This window comes from Trachemys scripta, chromosome 4 (genome assembly GCF_013100865.1).
Source record: "Trachemys scripta elegans isolate TJP31775 chromosome 4, CAS_Tse_1.0, whole genome shotgun sequence".
NCBI classification, from domain to species: Eukaryota; Metazoa; Chordata; order Testudines; family Emydidae; genus Trachemys; species Trachemys scripta.
In genome coordinates this window covers 8726105-8743164 of record NC_048301.1, presented here as the reverse complement: position 1 = coordinate 8743164, position 17060 = coordinate 8726105, and the positions used below count along the sequence as shown (strand labels likewise).

General features: G+C 43.8%; 1 protein-coding gene across 5 annotated transcripts; it reads left to right on the top strand.

The window, feature by feature from the left end:
• Window positions 1-60: 60 nt before the first annotated feature.
• Window positions 61-9973, top strand: GNPNAT1 (glucosamine-phosphate N-acetyltransferase 1). 5 transcript variants are annotated; one of them, XM_034768935.1, is made up of 6 exons: window positions 61-80; window positions 3676-3872; window positions 5249-5311; window positions 7352-7479; window positions 7747-7808; window positions 8316-9973. In XM_034768935.1, exons 2-6 carry the CDS (start codon window positions 3701-3703, stop codon window positions 8461-8463), a joined length of 573 nt encoding a protein of 190 aa, XP_034624826.1. In that variant the 5' UTR covers window positions 61-80; window positions 3676-3700; the 3' UTR covers window positions 8464-9973. The 5 variants fall into 5 exon arrangements, with proteins under 5 accessions (XP_034624826.1, XP_034624824.1, XP_034624825.1 ...); XM_034768933.1 differs by having other exon boundaries at window positions 67-80; window positions 3652-3872; XM_034768934.1 differs by lacking the exon at window positions 61-80 and adding an exon at window positions 228-241.
• The last annotated feature ends 7087 nt before the right edge of the window (window positions 9974-17060 follow it).

Genomic DNA, 17060 nt, shown 5'->3' with positions numbered 1-17060 from the left:
CACGTTCGGGTGGGGGGGCTGGGTTTGGGGCACGTTCTGTGGGGGGGCACGTTCGGGTGGGGGGGGCACGTTCGGTGGCGGTACGTTCTGGGGGGGCTGGGTTCGGGGGGGCACGTTCTGGGGGGGGGTTGGGTTTGGGGGGGGCACGTTCGGGTGGGGGGGCTGGGTTTGGGGGGGCACGTTCTGTGGGGGGGCACGTTCGGGTGGGGGGGTTGGGTTCGGGGGGGCACGTTCGGTGGCGGCACGTTCTGGGGGGGGCTGGGTTCGGGGGGTACGTTCTGGGGGGGCTGGGTTTGGGGGGTACGTTCAGTGTGAGGTGCAGGAGGGGAGGTTTGGGGAGATACAGCTAGTTTAGGGGGGGCTGGCTGGGGGACACATGGGGGGAGAAGAGGGGCTGGACTGGGGGTGCCGGGGGGGGGCTGGATTAGGGGATATCCAGGGGTGGGGGCTGGACTGGGGGAGCATATGGTTGGGAAGGGGGTTGGGGCTCGGGGGCTGGGGTGAGACTGTGTGTGGGGCAGGCAGATTGGGGGACACACAAGTGGATCAGAGGATAGGGGAAAGAAGTCTCTTCCCTCCTAGCCCAAGGCTGACCCTGGGTGTACTTCACTGTAACTTTTCCAGGCAGGCTAAGCTAGTGTTCACCTGTGGCTGGGATCCCTGGACAGCTCTCCCTTACGGGAGGTCTGCCTGGTCTCCTCTAAAGAGATGGTCACTCCCCTCCTGGCTTTGTTTAATTAACTATGGCGACTAATGGCTCTGTTTGTGAGAATACAAATTTTAAGGACGGTAGAACCTCAGAGTATGAGCACCTCGGGAATGGAGATTGTTTGTATCTCTGAAATGTTCATAACGCTGAACAAAACGTTCTGGTGGTTCTTTCTAAAGTTTACAACTGAACATTGACTTAATAGAGCTTTGAAACTGTACTTTGTGGAAGAAAATTGCTGCTTTCCCTTCATTTTTGTAGTAGTTTATGTGTAACATAGCACTGTACTATAGTTACTCTTTTTTTTCCGTCTCTGCTCTTGCCTGATTGTGTACTTCCGGTTCCAAATGAAGTGTGTGGTTAATAGGTCAGTTTGTAACCCTGGTGTTCATAACTCTGAGATTCTACTGTAGTTCTATTGCCGTCTGCCCTGGTGTTTCCTGGAGACCAGCACAGCAGGATGACGTCAGAAGGGAGTGGAAGGAGGCAGGTGTCTGTGGTTCAAACTCTTCCGGATGGTGGAGGCTCCCAGCTCCCTTGACTTCCTTGACTCTCGAGTGTCTGCCCAAAAATGTGGCTTTCCTTGGAGATTGTTCACATGTACCCAAGTGCAGAACGTGGTCTTAGAAGAGGAAGTTCCCAATAATTAATTTGCAGTACACTGAAATAGTTTTTGACTGCCCCTTTCCTGGCAAAGGAGGACAGGACTTTTTCAAAGCATATTCATGTCTGTTTAAACTGCCATGTGTGCTGATATTGAATGGGTCTTCTGCACTCCTTCCCAGTCTGAGCTGGGATTGGTCCAAGTTCCTACTGGTTTCTAGAGGAAACCCAGGGACCAGCCAGACTTGGGTAGTGTAGCTGTGAATTATATAAGTCGATTACTTTATCAAACTAATACTAAATGAAAAGATGTTAATTTTCCTGGTGTTCTCTTCTTGAATATTTCTTTTCAGTGTGTCTTCTGAGCATTCTCTAACACAATACTGAAATGACTTCCAATTTTGTTCTGCATAGAATATTGTTTGAGTAGAGCTCTATTATTGTATGATCAGCCATGAGTTCTGGGTAAGCACAGGATGATCCCGCAACTAAAACTAGGCATGCTCAGGTTTATTTAGTTCAGCATAACATTAGCTATCATGTGAGGTACCAGAGCTACAGTGGCTTAGTTCTTGTCAGCCTTAGAGTAATTCAAACACTTGTTACAGCTTGAAAGTCATCTGCATACGTTGGCATGGTCTAGTCACTAAAGCCCAGGACTGGGCATCAAAAGACCTGCCTTCCCATTCCTGGCTTTCCTGAGCCCTTGGGAATGTCACTTAAACTCTTGGTGCCTCAGTTTCACCACCTTTAAAATTAAGATAATATTTAGCTACCTCATAAAAGTAGTAGGCTTGATTGTATAGCACAGTGAGATCCTTCGGTAGAATTCAAGTTGTTGTATGGTACTTCTTATTTTTTTAAAGGTAGGTGGGGAGTTTCTATTAGCGTTTACCCAAAAGAGAGAGATACTTAAATGTAAACATCTGCAGTGTATCATTGTTTGTGAAAAGGGCGTATATGTAAAGGTCATCATATACCAGCAGGTGAAGGAAAAATATTTAGTGCTTCCTGTTGTACTTACAGTGCTGCCTTCTGATCTGAAACTTCTGTGATCTGGGTTCCATTAAAATGCCTCATACGTAACACATTCTGCATTTTTCCCTAGACAGTATTACAGAGATGTTGCACTGTCTTATAATTCATGTAAAGGGCATTTTTTGAAATATAAGGATCCTAATAAAATAGGTTTTAGAACTTAGTTTCCTTTGGCATGTCCAGTGGTATATATGAACACTGTACCTTGCATTGAAGAATGGTGGCTTTTTGGTTCAACTGAAGATATATAAAGAGGACTCTATTTAACAAAGAGAAAATCTAGCCTCAGAAGTAGTCTTTTGAGTTCTAATTCATTTTATATACACCATCAGATATTCTAGTTACAGAAGCAACACACACAAAAATAATAATTTACCTCTAAATTAGAGAAATCAGCAAAATGTCCCTTTTCCCATTTTCTATTCTCCTCCCCTCACCCACTGAATTACAAACATTTCCCTCATATTATCTTTTAATCATTTACCGTTGTTACACTGTAACCATGGCAGTATTAGCCAAGTGGTAAAACAGTCAGTGAAAACTTACACCTGGCAGTAAAAACTGCATTTGATTTTGTAAATTCACAAGGTAGATTGTAAAAACAAGCAAACATTATCATGTGAGAAGTGTTAGGTTTAAAAAAAAATGGCATGATATTTAACGAGGGGGGAAAGTATGCAAATTGTTGTAGAGCGAGAGTGTGTGTGTATGTTCATGTGAAGCGATTCTAACTGAATTGCTAAATATTTATGTGGTGGGACTTGGATTAAACTACTAGTGTGGCCATTAATGGATAGTTTGAAAAAAAAATTCTATGAGCAAAAAGTGTGTAATTTTGCTTATCCAAATGGTGGTCTCTCTAGCTTTGAGATACAGTAGCAACATTTGCATTTCTTCTTTATTAGGAGGGCTAGATTTTTTTTGAACTGGATGTAAATGCTAAGCATACTGTACAAAATCTGCTATAGTTACCTTAATTCCATAAGAAGTTTGATTCATTAGCACAAAAATAAAGTTGCTATTCAAATAGGCTTTACTTAATATGCATTAAGGAACTTCAAAGTATGTACTTTTATTGTTTGTTTTAAACCCAAATCCTGCTAGGTTCTAGTTCAAACAGTACAACTGCTGATAAAGTAAATAGGAGATTAAATTTCATTAACCTTTCATTGCGTCATAGAGAAAACATATGTAACTGTGTAAATAGCTGGAATAAGGGTATAAACATAAAATCATGTTACTATGTAGCTACCAGGATTACAAGGTATAAATATTAACTCAATCTCAAATGTTTTTTATAGAATGCATCTATGTTTTGCTTTCAGTACACCTGCTGCAACCATTGCTGCCATGATGCCTGTTGCAACTGTGATGCCTGATGACACACCAATGTTTGACCCAAATCTCCTTCAGGAACTCGACTGGAGCCAGAACACAGCAACATTTTCTCCTGCCATTTCACCTTTAGATCCAGGGGATGGTTTAGTTATGAGACCCCTTTGCACTGCTGATTTAAATAGAGGTGAAGTCCAGTTCTATTTCCTATTGTGTAATGAATATTGAGGATCAGAATTGTACACAGTACAGTGCAACCTGCACTAACAACTATTTCCAGTAGGTTGCCCTCACTTCATTATTAATCACTTTGAAATCTCTCTGAGATTTACAATACAATCTAATCTGTCCTATAGCTGAGAACCACCTCTTCTATCTGGTCTAGGTTAGTGTATGGCCCCATTGTGGTAGCTGAGTGCTTAGGCATTTGATACTTGCTGGTTGCTTGGGTGGTCACTTAAAACCGGTTTCCTCATATTTAGAATGCACTTAAAACAAATCTTAAAGCTCAAATCTTTCAAGTAATCCACACGTTCCTGTTCATCACAATCTCTTGTAGAAGTAACATACATTTCTTTTTAAAAACAATACACTGATTCATATTCATTTGAATGTTAGAAAATACAACTAATTCGTTAGCTGTGGAACTTGGGAAAACTTGTTTTGAAAATACAGCTCCACATTCAGATTATTTCTCTGAGGTGCCATGAAAATGTAAACCTGATAGGGTATGTCTACACTACAATTAAACACCTGTGAGTGGCCTTCATCAGCTGACTGTGGGGTCATGGGGCTCAGGCTATGGGGCTGTTTAATTGCAGGGTAGAGGTTCAGGGTTGGGCTGGACTCCAGGCTCTGAGAACGTGCAAGACTGTAGGGTCGTACCCATAGTTTCTTAGCATTCTGTCTTTGCTTTGATTCACATGTCTCTTGTCTGCTTTCAAAACAGTTCACTGTTACAGCATTAGACAATCATTTAACATTGCTTATGGCATGAGTTCAAAATTAATGTTGCATTCACTTTCAAGATGTAGAATTCTGTCAGTATACATATGGAGTATGTGGAGTTCTTTACATCTAACTATACTAGATGGCATGCATCCGACAAAGTGGGTATTCACCCACGAAAGCTCAAGCTCCAATACGTCTGTTAATCTATAAGGTGCCACAGGACTCTTTGCTGCTTAAACTAGATGGTAGGTGGCATATAGAGAAGTCTAGTCCCTTCACATCATGAATCTCAACGCTGTATTTAAAAACTTCACTTTACTTGGAACACATCAATGTTGCTTTTGTGTGGTATTGTTACATATCTTGAAGGGATTCAGGGGGGCGTTTTAGGAGCAGTTTCAGTAATCGTTCAGGGGTCACGTTGTCTCCTTTGCCTGGGTACAACATATGGCATAACGTGCTATTTTTGCTTGCATGATTGTGTGCACAGACTTACAGATTTGAATTTGTACCTGAAATGCTGAAGCCATATTCCTTGGGCTTCTAGTTAATTGCTTATCTTTATCTGGCATTAACCCTTTTTTTTTTTTTGGTTATACTTTCCTGCAACAGGCTTTTTTAAGGTTCTGGGTCAGCTGACAGCAGCTGGAGTTGTCAGCCCTGAGCAGTTTATCAGTGAGTACATTATTCATTATTTTGGCATTTGAAAAGGGGAAGGGTGGGAACAGGAAGTTATTGATGTTGACGCAAATCTGATCATGAATGAACCTCTTGACGTCTGTAGCTGGATGATGCCGCAGGAGAGTTTGCTAGCCCAGGCCTCTCCAGGCAGATTTCAGCGTTTTGAGATGGTTTAGGATCTCATGGTCATTGTGACATTCATTCGCCTGTCCCAGGTGACTTCAGCGTTCATGCGCATAAATGGGACAAACTGTAGTTCTTTGTGTTCAGATTGAGTTTTAGAGATGTGAGCACTGAAGGTGAATGGATGAAGGTAACGTGTCTTGTCATGGTCTGTCCATCACCACTTGCAGTTTGAAGTTGGGGCTTCTCTTTACTCCTGTTGAGGCAATGAGATTGTTTCACAGATTCCAAGGCCAGAAGGGACCATTGTGATAACCTTGTCTGACCTCCTGTATAACTAGGGTCCTACCAAATTCACGGTCCATTTTGGTCCATTTTACAGTCATAGGAGTTTAAAAATCGTCAATTTCATGGTTTCAGATATTTACATCTGAAATTTCACAGTGTTCTCACCATTAGGGTCCCAACCCAAAAGAGGGTTGTAAGGGGGTCGGTCGCAGTATTGCCACCCTTACTCCTGCGCTGCTGCTGATGGAGGAGCTGCCGTCAGAGCTGGGTAAAGCCAAAAGTGCAAACATGAGGGTCTCATGGTGTGTGGGGGGGTGTCATCGCTTTTTGGAAGGGGCAGGGCCGGCCTTACAGTGAGTGACCACCCAGGACCCCATGGTCAAGGGGGCACTGTGGTTTTTACCCCACACAAACACAGCCAGCCCAAGGCCCCTTTGACCTCCAAACGCTGGGCCTGGAGCTGGGGAGGGGCAGGGATGAGGGCAAGGGTGCCAGAAACTTTGTAGAATTGGGGGGGGGGGGGCGGCACTGGAGCCGGGGGGTGTGGGGCCACACACCCCCACTTTTCAACATGGGCATAGTTTGAGGGGCTAGGAGGCGGTGTTCCTCTGGGAACCTCCCCCCGGGCTGCAAGAAGCTCTGCAGCTGCTCCCTGTGCAATGAACCAGCCATTGGATCATGTTCTACTTTTCTCTGCTAGACTGATGGGTCCATTAGTAAATATTTATTTCCCACATACTGTATATACGTATAGACTAATCATGTCGCCTCTTAACCGTCTCGTTGTTAAGCCAATTAGGTTGAGCTCTTTGAGTCTATCACCATACGGCAGGTTTTCTCAGCCATTAATTATTCTCGTGGCTCTTCTCTGAACCCTCTCCAATTTATCAACATCGTGTGTGTGTGTCCGTCCGTCCCCTCCGCGCTGTAAGGCTTACCATTCTCGTTGAGGTGGGGTTTTTTTTTTTTTTTTTTTTTGCAATGCTGCAACTGAGGAGTTTCTGCGCACAAAGTGGCTTGCCAGTGTGTACACCACGGCAATTACACCGGAGAAAGTGGCTTTACTGCGCAGAAACTTGCCAGTGTAGACAAGACCTGAGTTAGGATCCGTTTTCCATAAACCTATGTTGGTTTGCATTAATTACGTTACCCTCCTTTAATTCTTCATTGAGTCCCATACGAGCTGTTCCATTATCTTGCCTGGGATCAATGTCAGGCTGATAGCCCTATAATTCCCCAGGTCATCCCATTACTCTTTTTTCATTGGTCTGCCTACAGAAACTAATAGGGCTTCGAGCTAGAGTCTGTCACTGTAAGGGTGAACGGGCTACTTTGATCTTCATGGGTCTGTGATGCTAGCAGCCAGTCTTCTCCCTGCATCTCAGAACACAGGAATTTGTTTTGTCTACCCTTTTTTGGCCATTTCCATCCTGATTTGAAACAGATCCTATTTGACCCTGGGGTTTTGTCCGTTTCTAATTTCTCGATCGCCTCTTGGGTTGTGGAGTTGAATTCTTCAGTGCTATGAATTAGAATGTATCCTTCAGAATCAGTTTATGTGGCTGTCAGGCACATATTTTATTAATAGATTAGAACTGTCTTACTATTCTCCTGTTCCCACAGAAACCTTCGAACACATGAAGAGATCCGGTGATTACTATGTGACCGTTGTGGAAGATACAAATCTGGGACAGATTGTTGCTACAGCAACGCTAGTTATAGAACATAAATTTACTCATTCATGTGCAAAGGTATGTTTGTGCGTTCCAGACTGTAATTATAAAGAAAAAATTACATTAAACTAATTGTTTTTCAAAAATAGTTAATACAGTTTACTGTCAAACTGAGTAAGATGAGTGTACTCTGCTCATGTCAGTTCCAAAGACATTTTAAGATCTGTTTTCCTTGCTTACTTGATCAAAACATGATGCAATGGTAGAGATTCACTTGTTAATTTAACTGAAAAATGACGTCAAGGTGCTATAGTAAACTGAACACAGACGCATCTGTTTCCTCAGCGAGGAAGGGTAGAAGATGTTGTAGTAAGTGACGAATGCAGAGGAAAGCAACTTGGCAAACTGTAAGTATTTCTTCACAGTCTTTACCTTGTAACACCGTACAGGTCAGGAGCCCCGGAAACCACATCCAGTTTCTAGCATCTGTTAACACACACGCTGTAGTTGCTCAGATGAACACGTACTGATCAATAACTAGACTCAAGCGGTAACAAATCACTCCCCTGCATGTGCCTGCGGACATGGGCGCACCCCTCACATCACATTGTGCTCGGGGGCACGTTTAACAAATTCTCACTAACTAACGAATTGCAAGTACCCATCTAACAGCTATCAGATGAACACCCTTTAATAGATGCCTCTACATTTTTTTCCCCAAGTAAAAGCTGAAGTAATATTTCATGTAGAAAACTGAACTGCCTCTATCATTGCAGTTTAAGCTTCTACTGCAGAGAGGTCTCATCAAATAGTAATAATGAAATGTTTGCATTCACGCTGAAGAACTGAACTTTAATTGATCCAATGTTCAAATGCTATTTTATATAACCACTGGTGTTCTCTGTCTCTTTCAGATTAATGTCTACGCTTACGTTACTAAGTAAGAGACTGAACTGTTATAAAATTACTCTCGAGTGTCTGCCCAAAAATGTGGCTTTCTATAAAAAGTTTGGATATTCAGTATCTGAAGAAAACTACATGTGTCAAAAGTTCTTTAATTAAGAACTTCCAGCTTATCTTTTGTAAAGACTATTAGTGGAGGACCTTGTGGAGAAACTCATTCTCTTCATGGAAAATGTAAATAGTTTGTCACTGCAAATGTAATGAGCCCTGTAGATCCCAGACAACAGATTTGTAAAAATTGCAATTTGAATGACATTTTCAAAGGTCTCTGGGGGTGATGAGCTGTTGGTACTAATTTTACTACTGTTCAGCCTAAGTGAAGCTTTTTTTTTGTTCTTAGCTGGGTTATAAAGGGGATGGTTTTTAACCAAAGGTATATATTTTTAATCTCAAAATTTTTCTTGCCTTGTATTTTTCTAAAGTTTTGTGCTTCTTGGTAGCCAAAGTGCAGGTAGTGTGGGGGTTGAGCTTCTCTCTGTACTTCATTGAAGGCAAATGTAAACTGGGTGGGGAACGCACCCTATTACATAGCAACAGTAAGGCAGAAAAGGAACTTGTTTTATTTCTAATCTTAAAACGTAGACTTCAATGCTACTGCAAGTACCCACCTAACAGCTATCGAATGAACACCCTTTAATAGATGCCTCTACATTCTCCATGGGAAATTAGCTAATGTGTTTTAATTCATGTGAATAATTTTACACGGCGGCATTTCTTTCATGCTTCCTTCATGCTGCTGCAACAAACTCAAAATGAAAGTTTCATAGGCATTAGCTTCCAAAAATTAGATTGAACAGATTATGTTGGAAGATATAATGTGGCTATAGTAGACATTTATTGGCCATACTTCAGTTGACATTTTAAAATATACCTGAATACTGACTACATATTCTGGTCCTGCACTTTAGTTGCTATATTGGAAAGATTCAAAGCAGTCACTTATAAACTTGTGGCTTGTGCACAGAGCAAGGAAATTGTAAAGTTGTCTAAAGTGTAAAATATTTATCTCATCTTGAGTAAGGCTTTCCGTATTTCTGTTCTATTTAGATTAATGTCATTTGAGAACAGGAGTTAACACCTCCTGTATCAGTGATGTGCTCAAAGTCAGTGAACACATTTGACTTATTACTGGCCATACTTGATTCCGCTGGGCCAGATAGACGTTCTTCTCTGATGGTAACTGCTTACACAACATTGAATTGCTGATTAGCAAAGAAATCCCAAATCCTGGTACCAAAGGCTTGATGCTGCTTTGGATTGTCCCGTCTGCTCTTAACATTGGGTAAATGATTTTAGCACTTCTTGCCATTGATGGCAATCAAACCCTTGTTTCAATGGTAACATATGGTAGGAGAGTGACAAAAACTGGAGTTATGAATAGGGTATTGTAAGTAATGAAGGTTACTACAGAACAATCTCTTCTTGTTTTTGAACAATTAGGCCTTAGAAACTGTTCTCTTTTCAGCTGAGGACTACTTTAAGTTGTGGTGAGGGCTCTGTTTGATGTAACTTATAGTACTCTAATATATTGTTTTCTTGGTGATGTCTAGGTTTTATTTATTTTTTTAAAAAGCGTTGTTTAATCTAAAATAAACAGAGACTGCCATATTTTCCTTGTCCTTAATGGGTTTCGCATTGAGGTTTATATCAGCTGTGTGTGTACTTCCTTATAATCGTCTAGATACAACCTGATTGCTTTTGACTTCCCTAGTCCGGAGATCACCTTTTTAAAAATATCTGTTAAAGATCATCGTTTCTTTTCTCCCCGTGATTTCAATAAGGATATTGGATGCAGAGTAAACTTTCTTCAGAACTACCATTCCTGAGCTCTGTAAGGAGAGACGACAAAATAAATAAGCCCGGTAACACTACTAGTAGCTAATTGGAGACTATCCATCACTTGAACTTCTCCAGCTCCAGGACTGGTGAACTCCTGTTTGTTCCCCCTAGGGGTCCTAAACCTGAGCTCAACAGTCCAACCCTTTGCCAAGTGAGACAGAAGCACACCTAACTGTTGGGATACTGTACAGTATGTAAATGTATTTTAGCTACCAGCCAAGTTTAAAATGAACACGTTATTGCTGAGAAAGCTAGCAGTAGTGCAAAAACACACTTCCCCCCCAGCCTCTCTTCCTTGCTTTAACCTTATGGAGTTTGGAAAGTGCTAGAGGACATTTAAATAAGGAAGTGAGATTATAACTAGCTGCACCTGTCACAGATTGAAGTGTCACTAGAGGAGGTTTTGGAATTAATTGATAAACTTAACAGTAACAAGTCACCGGGACCAGATGGCATTCACCCAAGAGTCCTGAAAGAATTCATATGTGAAGTTGCGAAACTATTAACTAAGGTTTGTAACCTGTCCTTTAAATTGGCTTCTGTACCCAATGACTGGAAGTTAGCTAGTGTAATGCCAATATTTAAAAAGGGCTCTAGAGGTGATCCCGGCAATTACAGACCGGTAAGTCTAACGTCGGTACTGGGCAAATTAGTCGAAACAATAGTTAAAAATAAAATTGTCAGACACATAGAAAAACATAAACTGTTGAGCAATAGTCAACATGGTTTCTATAAAGGGAAATCGTGTCTTACTAATCTATTAGAGTTCTCTGAAGGGGTCAACAAACATGTGGACAAGGGGGATCCAGTGGACATAGTGTACTTAGATTTCCAGAAAGCCTTTGACAAGGTCCCTCACCAAAGGCTCTTTCGTAAATTAAGCTGTCATGGAATAAAAGGGAAGGTCCTTCCATGGATTGAGAACTGGTTAAAAGACAGGGAACAAAGGGTAGGAATTAATGGTAAATTCTCAGAATGGAGAGGGGTAACTAGTGGTGTTCCCCAAGGGTCAGTCCTCGGACCGATCCTATTCAACTTATTCATAAATGATTTGGAGAAAGGAGTAAACAGTGAGGTGGCAAAGTTTGCAGATGATACTAAACTGCTCAAGATAGTTAAGACCAAAGCAGACTATGACGAACTTCAAAAAGATCTCACAAAACTAAGTGATTGGGCAAGAAAATGGCAAATGAAATTTAATGTGGATAAATGTAAAGTAATGCACATTGGAAAAAATAACCCCAACTATACATACAATATGATGGGGGCTAATTTAGCTATAAGAAGTCAGGAAAAAGATCTTGGAGTCATCGTGGATAGTTCTCTGAAGATGTCCACGCAGTGTGCAGAGGCGGTCAAAAAAGCAAACACGATGTTAGGAATCATTAAAAAGGGGATAGAGAATAAGACTGAGAATATATTATTGCCCTTATATAAATCGATGGTACGCCCACATCTCGAATACTGCGTACAGATGTGGTCTCCTCATCTCAAAAAAAGATATACTGGCACTAGAAAAGGTTCAGAAAAGGGCAACTAAAATGATTAGGGGTTTGGAACGGGTCCCATATGAGGAGAGATTAAAGAGGCTAGGACTCTTCAGCTTGGAAAAGAGGAGACTAAGGGGGGATATGATAGAGGTCTATAAAATCATGAGTGATGTGGAGAAAGTGGATAAGGAAAAGTTATTTACTTATTCCCATAATACAAGAACTAGGAATTTTCCTCCAGGGTAGATTGGCAGAGGCCCTGGAGGTTTTTCGCCTTCCTCCGCAGCATGGGGCAGGGGTTGCTTGTTGGGCAGGGGTCACTTGCTGGAGGATTCTCTGCGACTTGAAGTCTTTAAATCATGATTTGGGGACTTCAACAGCTGAGTCAAGGGAGAGAATTATTCCAGGCATGGGTGGGTCAGCTTTTGTGGACTGCATCATGCGGGAGGTCAGACTAGATGATCATAATGGTCCCTTCTGACCTTGTAAAAAGCAACAGAGGGTCCTGTGGCACCCCCGAGACCAACAGAAGCATTAGGAGCATAAGCTTTCGTGGGTAAGAACCTCACTTCTTCAGATGCAAGTGACCTTCTGACCTTAAAGTCTATGAGTCTGAGGGGTCACCAAATTAATAGGCAGCAGGTTTAAAACAAATACAAGGAAATTCTTCTTCACGCAGCACACAGTCAACCTGTGGAACTCCTTACCTGAGGCAGTTGTGAAGGCTAGGACTATAACAGCGTTTAAAAGAGAACTGGATAAATTCATGGTGGTTAAGTCCATTAATGGCTATTAGCCAGGATGGGTAAGGAATGGTGTCCCTAGACTCTGTTTGTCACAGGGTGGAGATGGCTGGCAGGAGAGAGATCACTTGATCATTGCCTGTTAGGTTCACTCCCTCTGGGGCACCTGGCATTGGCCACTGTCGGTAGACAGGATACCTTTGGTCTGACCCGATATGGCCATTCTTATGTTCTTATGCACCTGATTTTCAAGCCTTTGGGATTAAGACTCCAGCTTCCTCTCAGAAGTGACAGCTGGTTTATGCTATACCAGGTTAACGTGGATTTTTCTGTTCTTCACAACTTTAATCAGATGTTGAACTTCATCTAGTTTTAAGTACATTACAGTACGCAGTGGTCTTCCCGTGGGTCATCACCTCATCTAGAGATTTGCCTAGTTTTATAACAGGCTACATAAAAAGCACTAGTGAAATCAGTACAAACTAAAATTTCATATAGACAATGACTTTATACTGCTCTATATACTGAAATGTAAGTACAATATTTCTATTCCAACTGATCTATTTTATAATTATATGGTAAAAATGAGTCGGCTATTGTTCAGTACTAGTGTGCTGTGACACTTTGGTCTGATTTTTATAAGCAAGTTGTATTTAAGTGAAGTGTAACTTGGGGGTACATGAAACAAATCAGACTCCTGAAGAGGTACAGTCATCTGGAAAGGTTGAGAGCTACTGATCTACAGGACCTAGTCCATTCAGACCCTTATTAGAGTGAGATGGTTCTTGCCCTCATTACTTCCCCTTTAACAATAACTGGTAAGAAGTTCATAAGACAACTCGTACAAGAGTATGTAGGGAGCACTGCAGTTATAGGCCTAGCTTATATTGATTTAAGACAGTTAAAGGCTTTGGTCTATTACATGTTCGATAACGCATTTACTGGGAGAAATCCAGCTCATGCATATTGCTCTGAAGGTGGTACAAGCTTTCCAAAGTACTGTTCACGCTGTATCAGAGGCTACTTTCTGGCCCCTGGCGGACTGATGGTAGCAAAAGCAGCGGTTGTTGAAGTTACCTCTTCCTACTAAGCAGGGTGGCTACTGCACCTTTAGTTGTGCCACTCCTCTGTGACTTGATAAATTAGTATGAGGGTTAGACACAGTTAAATCTTAGGGCGTTAACTTAGGCTATGTCTACACTACCGTGGTAAGTTGACCTACGCAACTCCAGCTATGTGACTCATGTAACTGGAGTTGACGTACCTTAGGTCGAGTTACTGCGGGGTCTACACCGCAGGGGGTTGATGGGAGAAAGTCTCCCGTTGACTTACCTTACTCTTCTCCTTGGGGGTAGAGTACAGGGGTCAACTGGAGCATGATCTGCTGTCCATTTGGTGGGTCTTCACTAGACCCCCTAAATTGACCGGCTGTAGTTTAGATGTAGCCTTAGTGTGTGGAATGTCTACACTGGGAAATACTTTACCGTCTGCGTGGAGGGAAGCATACCTTTCAGAGTTTGAAGGTGTGGCCAAATTGGCTCACAGTCCAGCTGACTGAAGAACCACCAGTAGTCAATCATACTGCTGAACGTGGATGACTGAAAAGTTTTCGGGCAGGGGGAGCTGCAGGGCTCCATGTTTAACACCAGCTGAACTGCTAGAAAAAACAGGACACTTTTTTTTAATCAAAATTGATAACCTGTACATTGACTTTACCACTTCTTCCACAAAACTGGGGCTGGCTGAAATTTGAGACTATATAAAACTTTCACACAACACTAAGTTAGGAAAAGAGAAATGCAAAAGCTTTACAGTCTTAAATGCTTTATCCATATAACCCACCTAGCCAGCAGACACCAAATAAGAGAAAGATACTTAGTGATGTCAAAAAGAACCTAGAGTGACAGTGAACAGCAGAGGCAAATAGGGTATTGGGCTGTAAACCCAAAGCCATAGCTGACTTGCAGTCTGTTTTTGGCAGCTCTTGAGTACCTCTAGAGCAGGGGTCTGCGGCCCCCAGGGGGTCCATGAGCCCTTTCAAGGGGGCCATGGAGCTGAAGCCCCGATCCTGGGTGTGCACCCTGCCCCTGCCCCAAAGGGCTGAATACTGGAGCCTTGAGCTTTGGTGTTCCCTGTGGGGCAAAAGCCCTGAGCACATGGGCCGAGTTGGGGACATGAAGGGAATTCTCCATACACACACCTGCAGCACAAGAGCACAGCAGTCCAGCAGCAGCTCCACATCTCCTCTCCCTGCCCCCTGGCCAGGTCAGAGGCACGAAGAGGGGCAGCTGGTGCCATGGAGCAGGCAGCAGCAGCGTTCCCTCAACTCTTGCTGGTGCCCTGGGTTGAAGCTGCTCGTCAGCTTGAATCAGCCAATGGGAGCATGGAGCCAGTGCTCAGGGCAGGGGCAGAGCCCTGCTTTCCCTCCCCTTGGAGTGGGACCTGCTGCTGGCCGCTTCCGGGACACAGCGCGGTGTCAGAGCAGGTAGGGACTAGCCTGGCTTAGCTGGGTAGCACCACCGACAGGACTTTTAACGGCCCGTTCGGCGGTGCTGCCCAGAGCCGCCGCGATCCAGTGCCTTCCATTCCGCGACCCACTACCGGGTGGCAACCCCCAGTTTGAAAAGCACCGCTCTCGAGCATATACTGAGTACTATCCTAGATCCCTTTTAACAGTAAGCTAAACAAGGTTGTGCTTACAAAATCTTGCTCCACGGCCCCTTCCTTGTAATGGCAAGATTAAAAAGGAGTTTACAGTGTAGTAAGCCAAGTAAGGCAGAACAATTTCAAGAGTTCTTCTCTGTGATAGGAGGGGAATAGTTTAGACAAATGAGCTGAAATTGAATGCAAAACATTGGTTTAAACATCCTGTAAGGGAAATCATTACTCCTGACATTTTAGACTGTGAAATGGTCTCTAGGAAAGCAATGGAAGCCCCCTATTCTTTGAGTTAATAAAAAACAGACCAGACAAACAATCCGGGGAGGGATAGCTCAGTGGTTTGAGCATTGGCCTGTTAAACCCAGGGTTGTGAGTTCAATCCTTGAGGGGGCCACTTAGGGGTCTGGGGCAAAATCAGTACTTGGTCCTGCTAGTGAAGGCAGGGGGCTTGACGCAATGACCTTTCAAGGTCCCTTCCAGCTCTAGGAGATAGGATATCTCCATTAACAAAAAAGGGGATGACCCAGTAGGGGTCTTCTGGCTGTTCCCCAAGTACCTAATCTACAGTTCTCTACTCACCCAGGCCTTGCCTCCTTCTCTTCACTGCTGTTTTTAGCAGTGTTATGGCCTGTTGCCTCCCTGCTACTGGAGCCCCCCCCCCCCCCCAAGCGCAAGGCTCTGCCAGCTCTGATACAAGAGCCTTTCACCACAGCAGGGCCGGACTCTGGCAGCAGGGAAAGGCCAAGCCCTTCTCTGCTGCCTCCTCCCCTGCCAGCACCTTTCCCCACTGCCGTGAAAGGCTCCAGCAACCTTCCTCTGCTGCTTCGCCCCTGCCACAGTGTTTCACTGACACATGCAGTGACAGCCTGCGTTTCCCTGCAGCATGTAGGCTGCACGCCGTTGCCAGTGGCGTATTGGATCCACGTAGTCACACGGGGACATTTGACTTCTCAAGAGCCTGAGCAGCAGGCGGTGCCGCTGATAAGATGAGTGAGTCTGATGTGGTGGAGATCTCTTCACCGTACCATGTAATTGATTATGTCAGTAATGCATCCAGGTTGTCTTATACTTGGCCTGCTGAAATATGTATGGGTGATGAGCAGGGTGTATTCAGCACATTTGGAAAGTAGGAGCAAGTCATTTCATGTTATCAATGCTGGGACAATCCATCACGTTGCCCTCAGATGCATAGTCACATCCCGGCATTGAAATCGCCCAAAATGATCAGTTCATTATATGGGACCGACCTGCTACCTCCCTCCTTATCCTCATCTGGATGGATCATTGCCAGGGCATGGGCCCCGCTGCCAGAGGTAGAACACCTGTTAGCAAGGCTAACGAGGAGCACGAGTCTGGCATTAACACCCTTTGGCAGTGCCTCGCTTAGCAAGCAAAGAGCAGAGCATCTGGGTTCATCCTCAGATTTGCCATTCTGGTAACAAGTGTAACCAGTGTCTTCTTTTTCTAGCGGCAACTTGCCAGTAAGTCTTGTCTCACTGAGTGCAGCAATATCCAGAATGTACCATGCCAGTATACTACAGCAACTCCTCACTTAAAGTTGTCCAACTTAACATTGTTTTGTTGTTACGTTGCTAATCAATTAGGGAGCATACTCATGTAAAGTTGTGCAATGCTCCACTCTTCCATTGTTTGGCTGCCTGCTTTCTCCATTGCTGGCAGCCTCCCTACAGCCCCCTCCCCCCCCCCAGCGCCTCCCACCTGCCGGCAGATTCTGCAGATCAGCGCCTTCCCCCCCCATGGCTTGCGGCATTCTGGAGGCAGGAGTGAGGACTCAGCCTGCAGGCTCTCCCTCGCTCCCGCCTGTGGCACTCAGCTGGCTTGCGGCATTTGGGAGGCCGGGGAGGGAGGGGGAGCCTGCATGCTGAGTCCTCACTCCTCCCCCCTCCTTCCTGCCTCTAAAACAGCGCAAGCCAGCTGATTGCCACGGCCAGGAGAGGGAGTG